The sequence below is a fragment of the Entelurus aequoreus genome, linkage group LG14 (assembly GCF_033978785.1).
Source record: "Entelurus aequoreus isolate RoL-2023_Sb linkage group LG14, RoL_Eaeq_v1.1, whole genome shotgun sequence".
NCBI classification, from domain to species: domain Eukaryota; kingdom Metazoa; phylum Chordata; class Actinopteri; order Syngnathiformes; family Syngnathidae; genus Entelurus; species Entelurus aequoreus.
This window is the reverse complement of record NC_084744.1, coordinates 48405371-48430996: the sequence shown is the minus strand read 5'-3', so window position 1 is coordinate 48430996 and position 25626 is coordinate 48405371. Positions and strand designations below refer to the sequence as shown.

The 25626-nt window shown below is 40.3% G+C and overlaps 1 protein-coding gene across 1 annotated transcript; it reads right to left on the bottom strand.

Annotated features, from left to right (window-relative positions):
• LOC133665418 (LIM/homeobox protein Lhx8-like) lies at positions 1 to 25544 on the bottom strand. Its single transcript, XM_062070704.1, has 8 exons — positions 25314 to 25544; positions 24912 to 25064; positions 21064 to 21185; positions 17784 to 18004; positions 16614 to 16717; positions 10778 to 10873; positions 2085 to 2262; positions 1 to 628 (listed from the first exon to the last, which is right to left on the bottom strand). The coding sequence occupies exons 1-8, from the start codon at positions 25368 to 25370 to the stop codon at positions 537 to 539; spliced, it is 1023 nt and encodes a 340-aa protein (XP_061926688.1). The 5' UTR covers positions 25371 to 25544; the 3' UTR covers positions 1 to 536.
• Positions 25545 to 25626: the final 82 nt, after the last annotated feature.

Sequence of the window (25626 nt, the reverse complement as noted above, 5' to 3'; positions counted from 1 at the left end):
TTGCATGCAAGTATCAATTTTAATCCCAAGTAACAGCATCCTCATGAAGTTATTTTAGAAGTGCTTGACATCTTTTTTACACCTCTTTAAATGATCTGTAGTAAAGCAATTTAATCCAAATACAAAATAGTTTTTGTAAAGTAAGAGAATGCACGTCCGTCCATGTTGGCAACATTTATCTCACCAGTCAACTTACTTCAAAGGAACAGACAGTCTAATATTAATGTGCAGTTTTTCAATGCAGTGCTGTGCTATACTTAGACATCAATAGAAACTTTAAATTAGTTTTTTCCAAAAAATAAACAAAAATGGTATAGCTAGTCTAATTATATCAGAATAAATTAAATACTTAGATCATATTTTCAACATAGGTTCCACTTAATAAATATCAATACTCCAACATTTCCCAACTCCCTGTTACTGAATAATTCATTTAAGTGCATGAAAAGAAACGAGGAGGCTTTGCATTTGCTGATTGGCAAATATTTTCACACAATAATGGTTCTCGTCTCTGTGATTGGCCAACTTCTCCCATGCTAGACCGCCTCTGAAGCATAATGGCCAACTGGCAAGTGTGTCAGGGTGTGGGACACCAGGGGTTGAAGCAAAAGTGGGTCTGGAGGTTGTACTGAAATGAAAAGGTATGCATACAGCATAAGTCCTGATACCATGATCAAGGGTGATGGGTCAAATGCAGAGAATAATTTCACCACACCTAGTGTGTGTGTGTGACAATCATGGGTACTTAACTTATCTTAACTAATAAGCACATTTTAAATGGTTACACCATTGTAAACTTACATTTAGTGCAATTAGAAAGACATTTGTGGCTTTAAAATGGACCAGGGACTCTCAAACTGTGGTACACAGGCTCCATCTAGTGCAGGGGTCGGCAACCCAAAATGTTGAAAGAGCAATATTAGACCAAAACTACAAAAAAATTAATCCGCCTGGGACCGCAAAAAAAATATGCCTTATAATGAAGACAGCACATGATGTAAGTGTCTATTAGCTATATTAGCCTACTATCAAAATGACTGTGTTGCAGGCTGACGCAAATCTTCGTTGAAATGTAATATTTCTACACATTTTTACAACATTGGGAAACATTAGTAAAATGGAGTCTTCTCAGAGGGTGCGATAACTCCTGGAAATTACTGACTTAGAATGGGCAAAGGTATAGATGTGTGTGTCCAAGTTAAAGGAAACAGCATGCTGTCTTCTTCTAATGGATTTATTACAATCTTTGCAAGCTGGGTAACGTTTGCTGTGGTCTGGAACAACATTGCACACAAACAACCATTAGAAATGCAGCCCATATGACATACTGATAATTTGTCATGAGACATGCAAATATAAATTAAATATACAGAGGACACAAGTAAAGGAAATTAAATTAGCTCAAATCTAGCTACAAATGAGGTATAATGATGCAATATGTACATACAGCTAGCCTAAATAGCATGTTGGTATCAATTAGCTTGCAGTCATGGCCTGAACAAATATGCCTGAATAGCACTCCACACAAGTCAATAACATCAACAAAGCTCACCTTATACAGTATAAACAGTGTAAAACGTTTGGTGGACAAAATGAGACAGAGTGGCATAAAACACGTCTTTCTGTGGCAGCGTCGGAGAAATGTATACATGGAAACAAACTGTTGCGTCACAGTCCACACAACTACGGTGAGTTCAAGGACCACTGTAATTAGGACAAATCGGCGCTCATCAAATATTCTCATCCATGAAACATAAATAAACATATTTAACAGTGGGCTTTCTAACAATTAGGAAGGTTTGTGTCATGTGTGTCCTCCTACACAAACCATATAAAAACAAAATATATATTTTCTCCATTTTCATACATTTTTGAAAAAGCTCCTGGGAGCCACTAGAGCGGCGCTAAAGATCTAGAGCAGTGGGTTGCCGACCACCGACTTAGGCCTACTACACTACTGTATTTTAATGTCGGTGGTACTTGGAGAGCCGAGTGTTTTCGGAGGTGGTACTTGGTGAAAAGAAGTTTTAGAACCACTGAAGTAGATGAATGCATTAATGTGTTCATTTGTGTGGGAATCTCACCTTCCATGTAGGTCAGCGTAGTGAGAAGGGGCCCGTCCGGGGTAATGTAGGTTGTGTATTGCAAATCATCCAGAGGTGGTGTCATTTGAGCAATTGGAAGTGCCGTCAACATTGTTGAGGCGGTGCAGTTTGAGGTGATGTGTTTCTTTTGACGGGCTCTGCAGTTCTGAAACCAAACCTGCAGTGGGAAGAAAAATCCAGTTTCCATATTGATTGAATTTACTCAATGTCAAAAAATAAATTGATGCATTGAAATAAATCATGAATGGAAATGAGCAAACAGAAGTATCAACTTATATCTGCCACCTACTCACAACCAAACCTAACCCCCCCCCCTTCCATGTCCACACCCCGGATTGTAAATAATATAAATTATGTAAATAATTCAATGTATATACTCTGATGATTATCTTGTGTGATGACTGTATTATGATGTTAGTATATATTTGATAGTATATACCTGTATCATGAATCAATTTAAGTGAACCCCGACTTAAACAAGTTGAAAAACGTATTCGGGTGTTACCATTTAGTGGTCAATTGTACAGAATATGTACTTCACTGTGCAATCTACTAATAAAAGTTTCAATCAATCAATCAAAGCATTTGCTGATCAACTCAGATTATAAACTTGTTTCTATTTCACAGCACACAACACAAATATGGACAAGTAAACAAAACCAGCTAACTCAAATATTTTGCAGTTTTTTTTAAATACAGAAAAATATTGTTTTTGTTCCAGTTTGTTTAAAATAATTATTTCCATTGTCAATGTTCTAAAACTATCACTGTAAAAAATGTGATGACTCAACTTAACTCAGTCAAGTCATCTTGTTGCTTTGAATTAAGTCGAGTCAACCTAGTGTCAAGTATTTTACACTTCACAACATGAGTTGATGCAACTAGGCTAAAGTAAGATGAACTTGAACACTTTAGTTGAGATAACTTTGTTGGTTCAATATATTTGATCAATTTACTACAACTGTAAGTCAAGTTGGCTCAACATGGTAAATCATCTGTATTTTACTACATCCGAGTACCGTATTTTCTGGACCATAGGTCGCACCGCCAATGAGCAAGTCTCTTCAAGTCTTTTTGTCATACAAAAGGCGCAAGGGATTTTAAGGTGCATTAAAGGGGTCAGATTATGATTTTTTTCTAAATGCAAAACACTTCCTTGTGGTCTACATAATATGTAATGGTGGTTCTTTGGTCAAAATGTTGCATAGATTATGTTTCACAGATCATCTTCAAGTTGCTTTCTGACAGTCGTTTCAGGATGCGCCGTTTTGTGGGCGGTCTTATTTACGTGGCTCACCTTCGACAGCGTCTTCTCCTCGTCATCTTTGTTGTAGCGGTGTAGCGTGCAAGGACGGTAGTGGAAGAAGTGTCAAAAGATGGAGCTAACTGTTTTAATGACATTCAGACTTTACTTCAATCAACAACGGAGCAGCATCTTCGCATCAGTGGCTCACTAGTGCAGGGATGATACTTGGAAGAAACTTACTTTATTTGTCACCATGGAGGCGAGGATTACAGATTTAGAAGTAGCTAAAAGACTGGAGACTGCGGATGGACTTTAGCCGCTAGCTAGCTAGCCATGTCTTAAAGCACCTCTTCCTAAGGGCGTTTCATTCTACACGTCCATTATTCCTTTCCTGTCTACACACTGTGTCTGCTTGGGAACTGGGAACCCATCCATCCATTTTCTACCGCTTGTCCCTTTCGGGGTCGCTGGAGCCTATCTCAGCTGCATTTGGGCGGTAGGCGGGGTACACCCTGGACAAGTCACCACCTCATCGCAGGGCCAACACAGATAGACAGAACCTTTCATGCGGAGTATAGTACCGTTTTTGATTCATTAGTACCGCGATAGTATACTAGCACCTGTAAAGTTTGATCATCTCACACACACACACACACACACACACACACACACACACACACACACACACACACACACACACACACACACACACACACACACACACACACACACACACACACACACACACACACACACACACACACACGCTTTTAGTAAATAATTTTTTGTCTGTAATTGTATTTTTTAATCTTCATTATTTGCTTCAAATAACATTAGTTTATTTTTTTAAATTAATTTTGTCCATAGGGGGCGCATTTCAATTTCTTACACACACTTGTTATTGCATATGTTGGCCAGAGGGGAAGCACATCAACATTTTACACACACTTATTACATTTGTTGACCAGAGTGCGAGCACTTTTATAACCCATCTATATTCTACCAACAGTCAATTTGAAAAATCCCTCTTTTGGGACCCCCCCAATTTTGATAGATTTCACCACCAGGGGTGCAAATGAGACATTCTCTTTTAGATGCAATATTTTTCCGTATTGGGACCATGATTTCGGTCCTAACTTGTTCACAGGTCCTCATATGGAAGGTACTTTTTCTTGTTTATGTCTCAAGAAGGGTAGAAACACACACACACACACACACACACACACACACACACACACACACACACACACACACACACACACACACACACACACACACACACACACACACACACACACACACACACACACACACACTTTCTGTGCACTTAAGATGCGACTAAAGTAGCAGCAGAGTGTAAAAACAAGTTGACTTTATATGTTTGTGTTTCATTGTATCCATTAAACCATATCCAAATGTATTTACAATCCAATTTGTGAAAATACCGTCTAAACATCACAAAATGCACAAATTCCGTCAACCATTTGGAATATTCCTCTCCGGATATATTCGGCAATTTCCGTGGATTCTACATCACTGTAGTAACGCTTCTGCACTCTGACCATATTAGATCAGTCATACTGGAAATTGGCAAAAACTGGACAGAGATGTGCGGCTTATCATTCACAATCCTTATGTAAGAAATACATATATTTTGCTTTTTTATGCATTCTAAGTCGTAAATAAATATCTAAGTATTGAGTCAACAGATGGAGGGTCCTCTGTTGCGTTCATTATACTCTCGAAAAACATCCAGAAAGCACCAATAATACTCTATTTCCATGTCGTGATCTGAAAATTAACCAAGTATGAGGATTGTTATTACAAAACCAGTGAAGTTGGCACGTTGTGTAATTCGTAAATAAAAAAGAGAATACAATGATTTGCAAATCCTTTTCAACTTATATTCAATTGAATAGACTGCAAAGACAAGATATTTAATGTTCGAACTGAGAAACTTAATTTTTTTTTGCAAATAATTATCAGCATCACATTGCAAAAAAGTTGGCACAGGGGCATTTTTACCACTGTGTTACAAGGCCTTTCCTTTTAATAACACTCAGTAAATGTTTGGGAACTGAGAAGACCAATTTTTCAAGTTTTTCAGGTGGAATTCTTTCCCATTTATGCTTGATGTACAGCTTAAGTTGTTCAACAGTCCGGGGCTCCTTTGTGGTATTTTACGCTTCATAATGCGCCACACATTTTCAATGGGAGACAGGTCTGGACTACAGGCAGGCCAGTCTAGTACCCACAATCTTTTACAAACCCCGTTTCCATATGAGTTGGGAAATTGTGTTAGATGTAAATATAAACGGAATACAATGATTTGCAAATCCTTTTCAACCCATATTCAATTGAATGCACTACAAAGACAAGATATTTGATGTTCAAACTCAGAAACTTAATTTTTTTTTTGCAAATAATAATTAACTTAGAATTTCATGGCTGCAACACATGCCAAAGTAGTTGGGAAAGGGCATGTTCACCACTGTGTTACATGGCCTTTCCTTTTAACAACACTCAGTAAACGTTTGGGAACTGAGAAGACACATTTTTTAAGCTTCACAGGTGGAATTCTTTCCCATTCTTGCTTGATGTACAGCTTAAGTTGTTCAACAGTCCGGGGGTCTCCGTTGTGGTATTTTAGGCTTCATGATGCGCCACACATTTTCAATGGGAGACAGGTCTGGACTACAGGTAGGCCAGTCTAGTACCCGCACTCTTTTACTATGAAGCCACGTTGATGTAACACGTGGCTTGGCATTGTCTTGCTGAAATAAGCAGGGGCGTCGATGGTAACGTTGCTTGGATGGCAACATATGTTGCTCCAAAACCTGTATGTACCTTTCAGCATTAATGGCGCCTTCACAGATGTGTAAGTTACACATGTCTTGGGCACTAATACACCCCCATACCATCACAGATGCTGGCTTTTCAACTTTGCGCCTATAACAATCCGGATAGTTCTTTTCCTCTTTGGTCCGGAGGACATGACGTCCACAGTTTCGAAAAACAATTTGAAATGTGGACTCGTCAGACCACAGAACACTTTTCCACTTTGTATCAGTCCATCTTAGATGAGCTCAGGCCCAGCGAAGCCGGCGGCGTTTCTTGGTGTTGTTGATAAACGGTTTTCGCCTTGCATAGGAGAGTTTTAACTTGCACTTACAGATGTAGCGACCAACTGTAGTTACTGACAGTGGGTTTCTGAAGTGTTCCTGAGCCCATGTGGTGATATCCTTTACACACTGATGTCGCTTGTTGATGCAGTACAGCCTGAGGGATCGAAGGTCACGGGCTTAGCTGCTTACGTGCAGTGATTTCTCCAGATTCTCTGAACCCTTTGATATTATGGACCGTAGATGGTGAAATCCCTAAATTCCTTGCAATAGCTGGTTGAGAAAGGTTTTTCTTAAACTGTTCAAAAATTTGCTCACGCATTTGTTGATAAAGTGGTGACCCTCGCCCCATCCTTGTTTGTGAATGACTGAGCATTTCATGGAATCTACTTTTATACCCAATCATGGCACCCACCTGTTCCCAATTTGCCTGTTCACCTGTGGGATGTTCCAAATAAGTGTTTGATGAGTATTCCTCAACTTTATCAGTATTTATTGCCACCTTTCCCAACTTCTTTGTCACGTGTTGCTGGCATCAAATTTTAAAGTTAATGATTATTTGCAAAAAAAAAAATGTTTATCAGTTTGAACATCAAATATGTTGTCTTTGAAGCATATTTAACTGAATATGGGTTGAAAATTATTTGCAAATCATTGTATTCCGTTTATATTTACATCTAACACAATTTCCCAACTCATATGGAAACGGGGTTTGTACTATGAAGTGACGCTGTTGTAACACGTGGCTTGGTTTTGTCTTGCTAAAATAAGCAGGGGCGTCTATGATAACGTTGCTTGGATGGCAACATATGTTGCTCCAAAACCTGTATGTACCTTTCAGCATTAATGGTGCCTTCACAAATGTGTAAGTTACCCATGCCTTGGGCACTAATACACCCCCATACCATCACAGATGCTGGCTTTTGAACTTTGCGCCTACAACAATCTGGATGTTTTTTTTCCCCCCTCTTTGTTCCGGAGGACACAACGTCCATAGTTTCCAAAAACAATTTGATATGTGTACTCGTCAGACCACAGCACACTTTGCATCAGTCAATCTTAGATGAGCTCGGGCCCAGCGAAGCCAGCAGCGTTTCTGGGTGTTGTTGATAAATGGCTTTCGCTTTGCATAGTAGAGTTTAACTTGCACTTACAGATGTAGCGACGAACTGTAGTTACTGACAGTGGTTTTGTGAAGTGTTCCTGAGCCCATGTGGTGATATCCTTTACACACTGATGTCGCTTTTTGATGCAGTACCGCCTGAGGGATCGAAAGTCCGTAATATCATCGCTTACGTGCAGTGATTTCTCCAGATTCTCTGAACCTTTTGATTATATTATAGACCATGGATGGTGAAATCCCTTAATTCCTTGCAATAGCTCGTGAAGAAATGTTGTTCTTAAAATGTTCGACAATTTGGTCACATATTTGTTCCCAAAGTGGTGATTCTCACCTCATCCTTGTTTGTGAATGACTGAGCATTTCATGGAAGCTGCTTTTATACCCAGTCATGGCACCCACCTGTTCCCAAATTAGCCTGTTCACCTGTGGGATGTTCCAAATAAGTGTTTGATGAGCGTTCCTCAACTTTCTCAGTCTTTTTTGCCACTTGTGCCAGCTTTTTCGAAACATTTTGCAGGCATCAAATTCCAAATTAGCTAATATTTTCAAAAAATAACGCTTTCCAGTTCGAACGTTAAGTATCTTATTTTTGCTGTCTATTCAATTGAATATAGGTTGAAAAGGATTTGCAAATCAGTGTATTCTGTTTTTATTTACAATTTACACAAAGTGCCAACTTTACTAGTTTTGGGGTTTGTATAAGCACTAACGCAGACTGACTATTTTAGCAGCGCATTGATAGCAGTGAGCTAATGCTAGCTTCGATGCTATTGTTGACACACTGACCCGGCAGCCGTGTCTCAAGTTAATTCTTGATTATAATTCATGCATCTCTCACCTGCTAGTAGACAAATGTGGCCTGGTCCACTTTCAAACCCCAAAGGTGGCAAAAAAGACACAAAAAGACGCTAGTTGCATGAACTTTTTAACTCTTTGTGAGGATTGCGTCTGAATTGTCGTCTAAACGGGAGTTTAGTTTGTATGTTTAGCACCCAGCAATGCTGCGGATGCTAGTGTCACAATAAAGCTACATCTGGGTAGCACTCTGGTTTCTAAAACTTATTGTTCATCTTTGTGTTTGAGCTCAAAATTATAAGGTTCTGGATCATAATTTCTCCCAAGGTAATAGTTGTTGGCTCTCACAAAGTCTGCTTGATTAACATGGTTGCTGATGGGGAATGGATCTGCAGTTCCTCCTCTAAATCACGGATCACATGACAAGCTTGCTTTATATCTCTCAAAATGGCTCGGGGATCTCCGTGAGATTGATACTATTTTGATCATATCTAATTGCAAACTTTTAAGTCTTTTGCTGTCATAAATCAGATATGTTGGATATGTTGGATATGGGGACGGCGTGGCGAAGTTGGTAGAGTGGCTGTGCCAGCAATCGGAGTGTTGCTGGTTACTGGGGTTCAATTCCCACCTTCTACCTTCCTAGTCACGTCCGTTGTGTACTTGGGCAAGACACTTCACCCTTTGCCTCTGATGGCTGCTGGTTAGCGCCTTGCATGGCAGCTCCCTCCATCAGTGTGTGAATGGGTAAATGTGGAAATACTGTCAAAGCGCTTTGAGTACCTTGAAGGTAGAAAAGCGCTATACAAGTATAACCCATTTATCATTTATTTATATATAATAATAGCTTTAATATAGAGGAGACTTGTTTTTCCACTCTACTGCTACTTTAAGGTTTTATTACTTACATAGAAAATATTAAACAATTTAGCACCATCTCATCTTGCAGATTGTATTAAAAGATTTAAGGAGTTTTGTCATACTCTTACACATACGGTATGAAATTTGGACTCAGGTCCTGGCAAGTATTAAGAAAGGCAGTAAAGGAGAACAGTAATAAGTAAATAAAATAGCAGGGCAGAGGGAGACTATGGAGCCCGGCTAGCGTTCAGCAGTCTGACAGCTTCAGGGAAGAAGCTCTCTCTGACCTGTGTGGTTTTACTTCTTATACTCCGCAGCCGCTTGCCTTAGAGGAGGGGTTGAAACTGCTCGTGTGCACGATGAGTGGAGTCCTTCATGATACTGAAGACCCTCCCCCTGCATCTCCGCATGTACAGTTCTGAGGTGTTGGGAAGCCTGCTTCCAACGGTCTTCTGTGCAGCCTTCACCACCCTCTGCAGTGCCTTCCTCTTCGCCACTGTGCAGCAGTGGGCCTTCCTGACTACACAGGATGTGTTATAGCACACCCAGGTATCTGAAGCGGAGACCACTTCCACAGCTGCTCCTCCAATGTACAGTGGGGGAGGGAGGCCTCTGTCCCTTCTGAAGTCCACCACCATTTCCTCAGTCTTCTTGACATTGATGTAGAGGTTGTTTTCTCTGCACCACTGCTCCAGGTGTTCAACCTGTCTGTATTTGGACTCATCATTGTTAGTGATGCGTCCCACTACTGCTGTGTCATCCACAAACTTCACTACATGACAGTTGGGAAGTCTCCCCGAGCAGTCATGTCAGAATAGTGAACAGGAGGGGGTTCGGCCCACAACCCTGGGGAGAGCCAGTGCTGAGGGTGATGGAGGAGGAGACAGTGTTGAATATCCTGATTGTCTGAAGTCTACTGGTCAGGAAGTCCATTGTACCCTACGTTCTATCCAGAAACCTACGTTCCAAGAACACCGGCTTATTGGGGATTCCCAGTGCACAAAAAAAGTCTGCAGGCTCTAGAGCGTTTATTCGGGCTCCAGTATTCTGGAATGCCCTACTGGAAAAAGTTAGAGATGCCACCTTGGTAGATTAGTTGATCTGCCGCTTCTTTTTCCCTCCCCTCCCCCTCTCCTTGGAGAAGTTACCAGATGGCCATGGATAATCCCTGGAAAAATACAGTCTGGAAGAAGTGCTAGCTGTTCCAAGTCATGACTTAGTGTAGATCAGTACGCTATGACCTGGAGAGACCTCCTACAACCCTCTGCTTGCCCCCAATGGACTGGACTCACATTGTCATGAATGATGTCATTTTGTTTTTTGCAGCCCTTCGAGGCACCTGTGATTAAGGGCTAAATCTTTGATCGATGAGATTTTACAGGCACTACCCCACTCTTCAATACAATGTCAGCTATGGAACAGTTAGTGAATTACTACAACAAAATTATCAACTTAGTTTTACCATCTTTTTACCTTATTTGACCACGCTACACCAAAAACAGAACATTTGTAGAGTTTGGCCCACCTGGATAACCCTGCGGCTGAGACCGGTCCTTTCTGACAGTTTCTGGAGAGTCTGAGCATCTGGATTGTTGTCCTTTGCAAACTGAGTTTGCATAACCTGAAGACAAAGTTGACAGAGGGAATCAGACTCATGTACATGAAGCAGGGAGTTAAGACATTTGCACATATTCAGTAATCCAAATTCTGGAAAAAGTCATGGAATTGACAGACTTGAGTGGTGTTCAAGTTGTTTAGTTTTGTAGGGGAAAAAAGCTAACAGAAATGACCTAAACTACCTAGTCACTTCAAATGGAGACTGTAAGAAATACTAAAAGAAGGTTGTAAAAGTCCAGCGTACTGGTAGACCAAGGAAATCAGAAAACTTCAAGCAATAGGTCTTGAAAACAGAAAATGCTCAGCAATAAAAGAACAAAACTGGAATCGTCACAGAAAAGTTCAACAAAAGTGGTCATTGACATCTAAACAGTAAAAAACAAGGTTCCAATTGAGTAAAGAAAATCAATGGTGGACTATGGATGACTGGAGGAAGGTCCTATTCAGTGATTAATGGGTAATCTGCATTGGGCAAGGTGATGATGCTGGAACTTTGGTTTGGTTTTGGTTCCAATGAGATTTATGAAGACGACTGCCTGAAGAAAACATCTTCACAGTCATTGATGATATGTGCTGCATGTCAGGTCATGATGGCTGTCATTACATCTTCAATACATGCACACCTTGAGTTTCTGTCTCTTATTCCATCAACGGACAGGATGTTTGGAGTGGATGACATAATTTTCTACATAATGCATCTTGGCAAGGAGCAAAAAGTGTCAAAGCTGTCCTTGAAGAAAGATACATAAGGTCAATGTCATGTTCTGCAAATAGTCCGGATCTTAGTCCAGTTTAAAATGTGTGGTGGAAACTGAAGAAAACGGTGGATGACAAGTCACCACTCAGCTGAGATAGGCTCCAGCACCCCCCGCGATACCAAAAGGGACAAGCGGTAGAAAATGGATGGATGGATGGATGGCTGGATGGATTGATGGTGGATGACAGGACTAAAAACCTGCAAAGCTGATCTGAGAAAGTTGGAGCAACACTGATGAAGAGTTCTCGTTAAGTCCATGCAACCTCTCATAAAAGCCAGAGGTGGTGCAACTAAGTACTAGTGTGTGTTGGAGTGTTTTTTTTTTTAGGATTAAAAACAATTTTAAACTCTGATCTGAAAATGAACCCTTTACCAACTACCTCAATTTATATTCTTAATTTCTGACAGTGTTTCTTAGAGCCAGAAAGTTGCCATTTGATATGGGGCAGCGCAGCTCGGTTGGTAGAGCGGCCATGCCAGCAACCTGAGGATTTGAGGTTCAATCCCCGCTTCTGCCATCCTAGTCACAGCTGTTGTGTCCTTGGGCAAGACACTTTACCCACTTGCTGCCAGTGCCACTCACACTGGTTTGAAAATGTAATTTAGATAATGGGTTTCACTATGTAAAGCGCTATATAAATATAATTCACTTCACTACAGTTTTGTCTCATGTCTGTTTAGTTTTCAATCAATCAATCAATCAATGTTTATTTATATAGCCCTAAGTCACAAGTGTCTCAAAGGGCTGTACAAGCCACAATGACATCCTCGGTACAGAGCCCACATACGGGCAAGGAAAACTCACCCCAGTGGGACGTCAATGTGAATGACTATGAGAAACCTTGGAGAGGACCGCATATGTGGGTAACCCCCCCCCCCCCCCCCCCCCTCTAGGGGAGACCGAAAGCAATGGATGTCGAGTGGGTCTGACATAATATTGTGAAAGTCCAACACATCAGCGAAAGTCCAGTCCATAGTGGGGCCAGAAGGAACCATCCCGAGCGGAGACGGGTCAGCAGCGTAAAGATGTCCCCATCCGATGGACAGGCTAGCGGTCCACCCCGGGTTGGGAGCAGAGTAGAAAATAAAAGAAAAGAAACGGCAGATCAACTGGTCTAAAAAGGGAGTCTATTTAAAGGCTAGAGTATACAAATGAGTTTTAAGATGAGACTTAAATGCTTCTACTGAGGTGGCATCTCTAACTTTTACCGGGAGGGCATTCCATAGTATTGGAGCCCGAATAGAAAACGCTCTATAGCCCGCAGACTTTTTTTGGGCTCTGGGAATCACTAATAAGCCGGAGTTCTTTGAACGCAGATTTCTTGCCGGGACATATGGTACAATACAATCGGCAAGATAGGCAGGAGCTTGACCGTGTAGTATTTTATACGTAAGTAGTAAAACCTTAAAGTCGCATCTTAGGTGCACAGGAAGCCAGTGCAAGTGAGCCAGTATAGGCGTAATATGATCAAACTTTCTTGTTTTTGTCAAAAGTCTAGCAGCCGCATTTTGTACCATCTGTAATCTTTTAATGCTAGACATAGGGAGGCCCGAAAATAAAACGTTACAGTAATCGAGACGAGATGTAACGAACGCATGGATAATGATCTCAGCATCGCTTGTGGACAAAATGGAACGAATTTTAGCGATATTACGGAGATGAAAGAAGGCCGTTTTAGTAACACTCTTAATGTGTGACTCAAACGAGAGAGTTGGGTCGAAGATAATACCCAGATTCTTTACCGAGTCGCCTTGTTTAATTGTCAAATGTTAAGGTGGTATTATTAAATAGATGTCGGTGTTGAGCAGGACCGATACTCAGCATTTCCGTTTTCTTAGCGTTGAGTTGCAAAAAGTTAGCAGGCATCCATTGTTTAATTTCATTAAGACACGCCTCCAGCTGACTACAATCCGGCGTGTTGGTCAGCTTTAGGGGCATGTAGAGTTGAGTGTCATCAGCATAACAGTGAAAGCTAACACCGTATTTGCGTATGATGTCACCTAGCGGCAGCATGTAAATACTAAAGAGTGCAGGGCCAAGAACCGAACCCTGGGGAACTCCGCACGTTACCTTGACATAGTCCGAGGTCACATTGTTATGGGAGACACACTGCATCCTGTCAGTAAGATAAGAGTTAAACCAAGACAAGGCTAAGTCTGACATCCCAATACGCGTTTTGATACGCTCTAATAAAATATTATGATCAACAGTATCGAAAGCGGCGCTAAGATCAAGAGCAGCAACATAGATGACGCATCAGAATCCATCGTTAGCAATAGATCATTAGTCATTTTTGCGAGGGCTGTCTCCGTAGAGTGATTTGCCCTTAAACCGGATTGAAAAGGTTCACAGAGATTGTTAGACGCTAAGTGTTCATTTAGCTGCTGTGCGACAATTTTTTCGAGGATTTTCGAGATAAACGGAAGGTGGGACACCGGCTGGTAGTTTACCATGAGGTCAGGATCAAGGTTAGGTCTTTTGAGTAGAGGATGAATAACCGCTTTTTTGAATGCTAGGGGAACAGTGCCAGAGGAAAGTGATAAGTTTATAATATTTAACACTGACGGACCTAATAATACAAAAAGCTCCTTGATAAGTTTCCCAGGAATTGGGTCAAGTAAACATGTTGTTTGTTTGGTCCCATTTACACATTTTAACAATTCCTCCAATGTTATTTCATCAAAGAGAGAGAAACTATTTTGGAGGGCAGTGTCCGTCGTATATACAGTCGTATATGTGTTAATAGAACCCAGTTGTACCTGAGATGCATTGTCTTTAATCTCTTTTCTAATGACTTCAATTTTCTTATTAAAGAAATTCATAAAGTCATCTGCTGAGTGGGTGGAGCTACTGGGAGGAGTCCCTTGTTGGGTTAGCGATGCTACTGTACTAAACAAAAATTTAGGATCATTTTTGTTGAGGTGGATGAGATTTGAGTAATATTTAGCTTTAGCTGAGGTAACCATGCGTTTATAAGTTATTAAACTATCACTCCATGCTTGATGGAAAACCTCAAGTTTAGTCGCACGCCATTTGCGTTCCAGCTTTCTACATGATCATTTCTGGGCTTTAGTTTCTTCTGTTAACCATGGGGTACGCCTTTTAGGGGCCCTTTTTAGCTTTAGCGGTGCTACACTATCAATGGTGTCGCGCAGGGCGTCGTTAAAGTTGTTAGTGAGGTTATCAATAGAGCCCACATAATTTGGGAATGGTGCCATTACCGAAGGCAGTAGGTCAGTAAGAGTCGTCGTTGTGGCAGCATTAATGTTGCGGCTGCTATAGTAGTTATTATTATTAGTTTGTTGACAATGAGTCAGAACTTCAAATTTTATAAGGTAATGATCAGACATTACTTTAGTGTACGGGAGTATCGTAACTTTAGAGGTGGTGACACCCCTGACAAGCACTAGATCTATCGTATTACCGTTGCGATGCGTGGGTTCATTTATTATTTGTGTGAGACCACAGCTATCAATTATAGTCTGGAGCGCCACGCATGGAGGGTCCGATGGGGTATTCATATGGATATTAAAAGTCCCCCATTATGATTATATTGTCGGCGTGCGTCACTAGATCAGCAACAAACTCTGAGAATTCACTGATGAAGTCCGAATAGGGCCCAGGGGGGCGGTAGATAACAGCCAGGTGGAGAGGCAGCGGTGTGACAAACCTCATAGTGAGCACCTCAAACGAGTTATATTTATTATTTAGGTTAGGTGTAAAATTATAGTTTTCATTGTATATTAGTGCGACACCCCCTCCCCTTTTAAGAGGACGGGCAACATGTGCATTGGTATAGTTAGGAGGAGATGCCTCATTTAGCGCAAAAAAATCGTCTGGTTTGAGCCAGGTCTCGGCGAGACCAACGACGTCAAGTTTGTTGTCTCTAATGACCTCATTAACTAATAACGTTTTGGAAGATAATGATCTTATGTTTAAAAAGCCCATATTATAGGTAGTGGGCTGTTTTGAGGATTGTTTGTTGAAATTATCCGAAGTAGCAATATTAATAATGTTGCATTTATTATGCGTAGTGCACTTTAAATAGTTTCGACCATATCTAGGAATTGATACGACGGGAATTTTCAGATTGTTTTCTTGATGCTTCGATAAACTGAACGCATCATAGTTAGCCACCTCAGTACAATGTATGTCTGCCTCTGACACCGTCACAAAAGAAAAAACATTATGTGAGTTGTGTTTTATTCTAAGAGAATTGCTATGTGTGCAGGGATTATCCAGCCTGGCGCCGGCTAGTTCTAGTTTAAAAGACTTCTAACCCGGACACTCCACGCTTCTTTGGTTAGCTTTTCCCTTTGTTGTTAGCCCCGCTCGGCATCCCCGCTTCTGCTTCCGCTCACACCGCTTACGTCGCCTCCATTGGCGGTCCCCGCTAGTACTTGACTCCGCTGCTACAAAGGCCGCTCGATGTAGCCCGCGAAGTATTCCCATGCTAGCGAGGAGGTCCACCGTACATGCATCTTTCAGTCTATAACGACCCGATCCATCCACATCCAGAATTGTCTGTCGGTCGTATGTGATCACAGAGTGTTCACGCTTTGAGCCAGCCATGAAATTGACAGAAATGACGGGTGTTTTTTGCCAAATCGCTCTACACTCCCAAGAGCGTTTGCAAGCCGCTGCCTTTAGGGCGCCGCCATCTTGAATGAGCATCTTCTATTTCTGCTGAGTCCATCATTTCTACCAGAGGTCGTGTATTGGATGTGTAAAAGATGACTACGTGGGTGGTATTTCATGTCTCAAAAGACCCGCTAAAGAGTGACCTCTGTGCACCGACAACAGACACTCCATGACATCCCCCTTTGCATTCCCCTCGCTCAACGGACGACAGAAAAGGCTCTCTCCGCACTCCTTTGACTCCAAAAATTCTGAGTACCAATGCCCCCTATCCCCTCGATAACTTTGTCCTTGGCAACCGCCCACCTCGTCCAGTCAGAAGCCGAACCCGGGGCGTAGTTCTAGTACCTGTAGCTGGTCAACGGTGAAGCTGGTCCTGGCCCTCTTGGCAGGTTTGGACACTGCGCTGGAACCGTCCTCCTCTGCCTCCTCTTCATCCATTTTCGATTGCTCTTCACAGGATAAAGCATAGTTCCAAAGTTTAAGCTCAACTTTTTCTAGTTCCCTTGAATATTTGCACTGTGTTTACATCTAAAAGAGGCACACTTCTTTTTAAAAAAAACATGTCTTCAAGCTCTGGTACAATAGGACCATTGATAGGTTTGGATATGTTTTTTATTTTTATTGAGGGCCACATTGTAATTATGGCTGCCCTTAGAGGGCCGCTTGTAACAGTGTATATAAATTAATATGAATGTATTTAGCCTCGTTACACAATTTGCACAATTTATTTTTTTACTAAAAGATTGATAACTTGCTTTGAAATCCTAAGTCAAGGTAAAAACTTTTAACGCCTTGTAGTGTAAAACTTATGCAATGCAGTACATTTGTCAAAAGAAACATTTCAATTACATTCAGCTAAAAATAAATACCTTTCCTCTTAAAGTAATGTGGCAGACCACAAAATAATGTAGTGAACCACATACAATGACTTGGCTTGCCGCACAAAGTAATGTGGCAGACAACAAAATTACGTGGCAGTCCACATAAAATAACGTGGTGCACCACATAAAAAAAATAAAATAATGTGGCAGGCCTCTATAAATGATGTGGGAGCACATACAATTATCTAGCGGAAAACGTAAAATGATGTGGCCAGCCACATGAAAGGATTTAGCAAACACAAAAATTATCTGGCAAACCACTAAATTATCTGGCAGACCACATCCAAATGACGTGGCAGGCCACATAAATTATCTGGCTGACCACAAAATTGTCTGGCAGGCCACAAAATGACGTAACAATCCACATAAAATTAATTGGCAGACCACAAAATAATGTGGCGGGCCACCTTAAATGAAGTGGCCAGCTGCATAAAGTAATGTGGCCGCCCACATAAAAAAATGACGTAACGATGTGGCGGGCCAGATCTGGCCCCCAGGCCTTGAGTTGACACCATTGGCTTGGATAATGATGGATGAGATGGATACAAAGAAGACAAATAACATGACGTTGAGACAAATGTCCAAATGACTAAACATTTGATCAGAGTGTCCTGGTGATGACTCTTGTTCTCACCATGTTCCTTGGACCGTTTGATGTTCTCCATGATGAGATCATAGTGGGGCCTGCAGAAGACTCTGTTCTCCAGCAGTCCACACTCCTCCCCAGTGGTCAGCTGACGCTTACAGGTGGCACAGGAGAAACACGCCAGGTGGAAGGTGCTGCCTCTTGTCCGCCGCACCCAGTCACCAGAGTGGATGTTACGACCACAGCGGCTGCAGCGAGTCCCGTACTTCCTGCAGGACGTAACACAAACCTTCATGCAAAAGTCAAATGAAAAAGACAAACACGGGAAAGTTTGGAGAGGGAACGACGACAAAGACAAAATGTCAACGCACGACTTCTAGTGCAACAAGCAAAATCATGGCCCGCAAAACATTTCATGAAAGTAATTATAAATCACCAAAAAGAGGAACAATTTATAATTTCATAAAAAGGAATGTCCCAAAATACCAAAGTGACCGCAAAATCCACAAATCATTTTGTTGATGTCCGCCAAGTCTTTACTTCCTGTAGACATTCTTTTTACGCTTATTTAGTTTTTTCTGAAAATGTAAAATGTTTTGTTTTTTGTTTATTAAAATTGTAAGTTGTTTTTCGGCATTTATTAATTTGTTTTAATTGTAAAGTGTTTTGTTTTTGTTAATTATGTTTACTGAAATTCTAAGTTGTTTCATCTTGTTTCCTGTGTGTTTTCTGAAATTGTAGACCGTTTTGTTTTTTGTTCATTAAGTTTTCTGAAATTGTAGTTTTGTTTTCTAAAATTATAAACAGATTTTTTTTTGTTAATTATGCTTACTGAAATTCGTAAGTTGTTTCATCTTTTATTAGTTTCCTTAAATTAAGTGTTTTTTTGTGTTTTCTAAAATAGTAAAGTGTTTTTGTTTTCACTGTTTTCTAAAATGTTACGTTTTTTCGGCATTTGGCTTCATTAAATGTGTTTTAATTGTAAAGTGTTTTGTTAATCATGCTTACTAAAATTGTAAAGTGTTTTTTTGTGTGTTTTCTGAAATAGTAAAGTGTTTTGTTTTATTTTTCCAAGTTTTCTAAAATTGTAAAGAGTTTCGTATGTTCATTATGTTTTCTGAAATTGTAAGATGTTTCAACTTTTGCTTTTTTTTTTTTGAAGTTGTAAAGTGTTTCGCTGGTTTGTTTTCTGAAATTGTAAAATATTTTGTGGTCCGTGATTTTGTGCTGTTTTCCTTTCATTTTTCCCAGGTAAACACAACAATCGAAAGTTCATCCAAAATGCAAAAATGTGTGGTTGTCTGTGTGATGACAAATTGATTTGGAAGCAATATTTAGCTTTAGTTTTTAGCATAACGGTCCGCGTACCTTCAGTTCATTCGATTTCGAATTCCATCCATCCATCCATTTTCTACCGCTTATTCCCTTCGGGGTCGCTGGAGCCTATCTCGGCTACAATCGGGCGGAAGGCGGGGTACACCCTGGACAAGTCGCCACCTCATCGCAGGGCCACGATGTCAAATTCTTTAGTGCCAATCAAAAAAACACATTTTGGGCCATTTTTTGTATTTTAATTTCTGAGACAAAAGTTGGATAACTATTTAATGACACGTTTTTTAGAAACAACAATAGGACTCGTGCTGAACAAAAATGTTACAGTTATGCTAAAAACATGATCAAACGCAAAGGAAAAGCTCAAATACTGCTTCCCGTTCAATTTGTCATCACACATAACCATTAATTTTTGCATCGTGGATGAACGTATATTCGATTTTTGTGTTTACCTGGAAAAATAAAAATCTATAAAAAAGGAAAACAGCACAAAATCAAATTTTATGGCAACATTTTAATGAAAATCAACCTTTTTTTTTGTTTGTTTTTAAATCTTCCATATGTAATAAAAATCGAAAAACGGCCCTAACTTTGTTTTTTGATTTGCGTATCATGAACGGAAGGAAATAGTATTTGTGTATAAAAGTGTTAGGTACACCGTTGCATAACATTGTATCCTTAACATCAAAGAAAAAAGAAATCCAGAATAATTTACAACAAAAACTAGGACTGAATCTCACTATTCAATACAAAATCAATACTTAAAAAAAATATATTAGGGGCCAGTTCTAGGACTACTACATTCCTCCATAAAATAGACAAACAGCTCTGAAAAGGTTTTATATTACTTAAAATAAAAACTGGTTTTGTTTAATAAAATTCCACCCAAACATTTGATAAAGTCAAATACAAATAAGGCAACAAGAGAAGTATCCAACACTTCTCTTTTCTCAAGTAAATCTGTGCAGCACATATAGATAATCTACATCAACAATATGATTGAGTGGCTGGACAGTACAGATTAAAAATAAAAAATAAAAATAAAATAAATTTAAATTGACTGTTAAAAAATCGTTACAAATGAGAATTGGAACTCATTGAAAAATCTATTTTTTGACACCCCTAACAAATACCCTTACTGACATTGTTTTTTTAGGCTGTAACAAACGATTTAAAGTGCTTAATTTTATTCAGGGAAAAAAATAAAAATATTTAATATAATGGAAGAGCAACATTCACTCAGAACATAAAATATTCAACCAACAAAACAAATTAAAACATTTGTGCAGCTGTATTTTTATTTATATCAAAATGAGGAAGTTGGCTTCAATGCGCACGTTTTGAGATGCTAAGTTTTCCGAAGTGGGGTTTGGAGCATGATGTTGATGAAGCAGGTTCTCCGGAGTCACACCTTGACATCACACCCAATACACTATATTCTATTGGAGTAAAACTGCCCTAATTTAACATTATTGCAGTCTAAAATGGCACATGTGTCAATATGAGCACGTATCAAATCATTATAGTTGCATATTACAAAGTCTCCAAGGCAGAAGTGTATTAGAAAGTATCCAGTAACAAACATGTCTGCATCATGCTCTTAATTTTGAATTATTGTGATCACAATGTTATTGTCAGAGTATGACCACAGTATTTTTTTAATACAGAGCACATTTTTAGGGATGGAGAGGAACATTTATATTTTCATGCTGCAACAGTCCACCTGGAATTATTTGTCTTAAGATATAAAAAGTGTCTGGGGTATAATGACAGACCTGTAGAAGAAGAGGAAATTCCTCCTTGTGTACCTCCTCAACAATGTTTTGCATTCAAGCACAACAATTATAAACTTTTTTCACCAAGGACCACCTCAGAAAAAAAAAAACTTTTCTCTAAGTACCACCATAATGACCCACATTACAATACAGTAGCGTAGTAGGCCCAAGTATTCATCAAAAACAAGGCAGAGGTTTGATTTGATGTGGTCGTAGCCTACCTGAAGTAGTCCAGTTTGCAGAAAACCTGTTCCTCTTTGACGTAGCAGCTCACGTGTCGCCCCAGGGACGTTTTGCACACGCAGCAGGACAGGCAGCGCACGTGCCAGCACAAGTTGTTCACCTGCAAGTTAAAAAGCACCACAAACATTCCAGTTTTTGCAGCACAAAATACTCCAAGCACAGCATTTTGATGGAAATGTTGAGAACTGGCTTTTAGGGCCGTCGGCAATAACCAGTTAACTCTTGTGATTAATTACACACAAATATCGCATTAATTATGCAGATCAATCATGTAAACATGCAGGTCAATCATGTAAACATGCAGCTCAGTCATGTAACTAAGCAGCCCAATCATTTAACTAAGCAGACCAATCATGTAAATATGCAGATCAATCACGTAAACATGCAAATCAATCATGTAACTAAGCAAATCATGTAAACATGCAGATCATGTAACTAAACAGATCGATCATGTTACTAAAAAGATCAATCCCGTAAACATGCATATCAATCATGTAAACATGCAAATGAATCATGTAAATGTGCAGATCAATCACTGCTCCTTCACCTGACAGGCTGACGTGATCAGGTCAATGCGTACGTCAGTGCAAGGACGAGTAAGACGCCGCCGAAATTCACTTCAAAATATACCCAGACTGTCGGCAAGTTTGGAACAAATTACTTCTTTTTTAAAACATTTTTAAAAGTGTGAAATTCTGAGCATAACATTTGTTGTCAAATAATCATTTGAGTTCAGTTAAATTACACCAGCGATTACACCAGCTTACCGACCTCGAAGATATTTTATTTGGTACATGGTGTAATGATGCGTGACCAGTAGATGGCAGTCACACATAAGAGATACGTGTAGACTCCAATATGATGGCAGTCACACATAAGAGATACATGTAGACTGCAATATGACTCAAGTAAACAACACCAAAATGTTTTATGTTCCATTGAAAATAAAACATAACAGATGGCGCTCAAAAATCTATCAAAATGTTTTAGTACGACTTTGGTAAGCTATGAAGCCGCACCGCTTGATGGATTGTACTGCGCTTCAACATACGAGTAATATTATGGTGTGTGTATAAGATAAGACATTATGTGGCGTTTTGTTTCGCAATATTATGCAAAAGAAACTTTTCTTACCTTCTGGTACCTGCTAAACTGTATTTGGGATCTGCATAAGTCCTGAAAATTTGCGCGTGTCTGCCTTTGTAGTCCGCGTAGTCTTCGATAAGCTTCCCCTTTTTCTCCATCTTCTTGTTATGGGTCATTCATCCTCCGCTGTTGCCATTTCTAATACAAAGTAGTGTAAAGTTCTTACTTATATCTGTCAGTAAGCTCGCCATGAAAGTGCTAAAACATAACGTATAGTGAGTTTACATTATTCATCCACGGAACTTTAGTTATTAGAGAGTTCCGGTCGGACGGTTTTTCACGGGACACATTTCCGGCGTTGTTGTTGCTAGTGATCCACGGATGAGGAGATGCTGCTCCATTGTTGATTTAAGTAAAGTCTGAATGTCATTAAAACAGTTAGCTCCATCTTTTGACACTTCTTCCACTCCCGTCCTTGCACGCTGCACCGCTACAAAGATGACGGGGAGAAGACGCCGCTGAAGGTGAGCCGCGTAAATAAGACCGCCCACAAAACAGCGCATCCTGAAGCGACTGTCAAAAAGCGGCTTAAAGATTATCTGTGAAACATAATCTATGCAACATTTTGACCAAAGAACCACCATTGCATGTTATGTAGACCACAAGGAAGTGTTTTGCATTTAGAAAAAAATAAAAAATAAAATAAAATTTAAAAAAATAAAATAAAATTTAAAAAAAAAAATATATATATATAAATAAATAAATAAATAAAGGTAAAGCTCTCAATTTACCGGTCGATCTACTTTCCCATTCAAACCTATGGTCATGAGCTTTGGGTTATGACCGAAAGGACAAGATCACGGGTACATTTGGGTTATGACCAAAAGGACAAGATCACGGGTACATTTGGGTTATGACCGAAAGGACAAGATCACGGGTACAAGCGGCCAAAATGAGTTTCCTCCGCCGGGGTGGCGGGGCTCTCCCTTAGAGATAGGGTGAGAAGCTCTGCCATCCGGGGGGAGCTCAAAGTAAAGCCGCTGCTCCTCCATATCGAGAGGAGCCAGATGAGGTGGTTCGGGCATCTGGTCAGGATGCCACCCGATCGCCTCCCTAGGGAGGTGTTTAGGGCACGTCCAACCGGTAAGAGGCCACGGGAAAGACCCAGGACACGTTGGGTAGACTATGTCGCCCGGCTGGCCTGGGAACGCCTCGGGATCCCCTGGGAAGAGCTGGACGAAGTGGCTGGGGAGAGGAAAGTCTGGGCTTCTCTGCTTAGGCTGCTGCCCCCCCGACCACGGATAAGCGGAAGAAGTTGGATGGATATATACACACACACATACATACATACATACATACATACATACATATATATATCAGTGACGTGCGGTGATGTTAATGGCTGGTGAGGCACTGACTTCATCACAGTCAGATTTGCAAACATATGAACCCTAAAGAGTATCTTATTCACCATTTGATTGGCAGCAGTTAACAGGTTATGTTTAAAAGCTTATACCAGCATTCTTCCCTGCTTGGCACTCAGCATCAAGGGTTGGAATTGGGGGTTAAATCACCAAAAATGATTCCCGGGCGCGGCGCCGCTGCTGCTCACTGCTCCCCTCACCTCCAAGAGGGGTGATCAAGGGGATGGGTCAAATGCAGAGGACAAATTTGACCACACCTAGTGTGTGTGTGTGTGACAATCATTGGTACTTTAACTTAACTTTAACTTTAGACATACAAACTGTTGCACACAAAAAAGCACATTTAATTAAAAAAACGTTATTATGGTCTTACCTTTACTTATAAATGAAGTCCATGCGCCGCTCCTTCTGAACAAAAGCATCGATAACTTGTTTATAGAAGTCTTCCTTATCTTTCTTCAGTTTTAAAAGTCTCTCTGTCTCGATGGAGATCTTCCTTTAATTATTACCTCCTGCTTCGATTGAAAGTCCAGTTTAGAAAACGGTTTTATTTTAGATATGTAATCCTCCATGGTAAAAGTCCAGGCTAGAGGAAAAAATAAACGATCACTGCCGCTGCACTTGACTTGCTAACTGTTGCTACTTGTTGTCACTTATTCTGCAGCCGAGTAGTCGCAAGAATGATCCCTGGGATCACTAGCGCCCTCTACCACCAGGAGGCGGGATTACTGCGAGCCTCACCCAGTGCGTCTTCACAGCCGTTTTATGATTGCTCAGCACAAGAAATACGTTACACACATACAGTTGTTGACAAAATACTCTGTACATTATATACCTCAGCTAACTAAACTATGGAAATGTATAATATAGTTCATATAGCAATACGGTCTCACTGCACAGCAGGCCAGCAGTTAGCCGAGTCATGGTGAGGCTCAACTGGCTGGTGACTAAAAATTCAGCGATTTTGAATAAAAAATAATCTAAAACTGGTGAAGTTAAATGGAAAATAACTTTATAGTATAATCACTCGATACATATAACAATTTAATTAATTTTTTTTCTTTTTACATTTTTTTCTTTCCTGCCTCACCTGCCTCCCCTGACTGCACGTCACTGATATATATATATTGTTATTATAATATATATTATAATATATATATATATATATATATATATATATATATATATATATATATATATATATAGTAATACATGCATAATAATAAATACATAAATATATATTATAATAAATAATAGAGAGCGAGAGAGAGAGAGAGAGAGAGGACAGAGAGAGAGAGATTTGTTTTACCTCCTACCTTGAGGAGGTACCTGTCCAAGATCTCCTGGCTGCAAAAACTGCAGACCAAGTGTCCGGGCTGGGCGAGGGCAGCCGGGATGGAGGACGAGGACGAGGACAGGGAGCACGGAGAAAAGCAGTCTTCGAAGATATCATCCGACTCAGAAGAGCCCTGTCACAAAACACGCATTTTGAACATTAAAACTTGACATTTCCGCGCCGTGTCAGTTCTAGTCAAGAACAAAAAGGGCGTCAGAAAAAGCTCAAAAGTTGACATAGTTGTTTACTCGGCGGCACTTTGAAGTGCGCCGCCGCTCACGAGGTGCTTTTCAACTTCGTACATTTCACATACTTTATTATTATTATTGTTAATATTATTATTACTATTATTGTTATTATTATTTATTTCCAAACCACCTACTGTGTCGGCCAAAATGTGTCCATGTTGTAGCCGACCGAGCAGGTCTGTCTCCGACATGTCTCACACGCTCGCCGGCCACACTGGCTCCGGAGGAAGTGGTCAGTTCTCGTTCCCATGGCAACTGATTGTCGCGACATTAAGCGATACATCCATGCTGGGACATTATCCCCCTCTTCCGTTCGTTCGTGTGTCGACTATCACATGACGGACGTGTGACGTCATCATCGAGAACGTCTCAAAGTCGGGGAAGTTGTGTTAATTGGAGAATTTGCCCGTGTAGTCACACCTGGAATTAATTGTGTCTAATTGGCAT

What these genes read in the sequence shown, in the direction of transcription:
- LOC133665418 (XM_062070704.1), bottom strand. Translation starts at nt 25,370, where the DNA reads ATGTCGGAGACAGACCTGCTCGGTCGGCTACAACATGGACACATTTTG. An exon ending in TCAGCCGCAGGGTTATCCAG is followed by an intron (nt 2,263 to 10,777) that starts GTGGGCCAAACT and finishes TTCCCACTGCAG; the next exon opens with GTTTGGTTTCAGAACTGCAG. An exon ending in TACGCTGACCTACATGGAAG is followed by an intron (nt 629 to 2,084) that starts GTGAGATTCCCA and finishes TTTTCATTTCAG; the next exon opens with TACAACCTCCAGACCCACTT.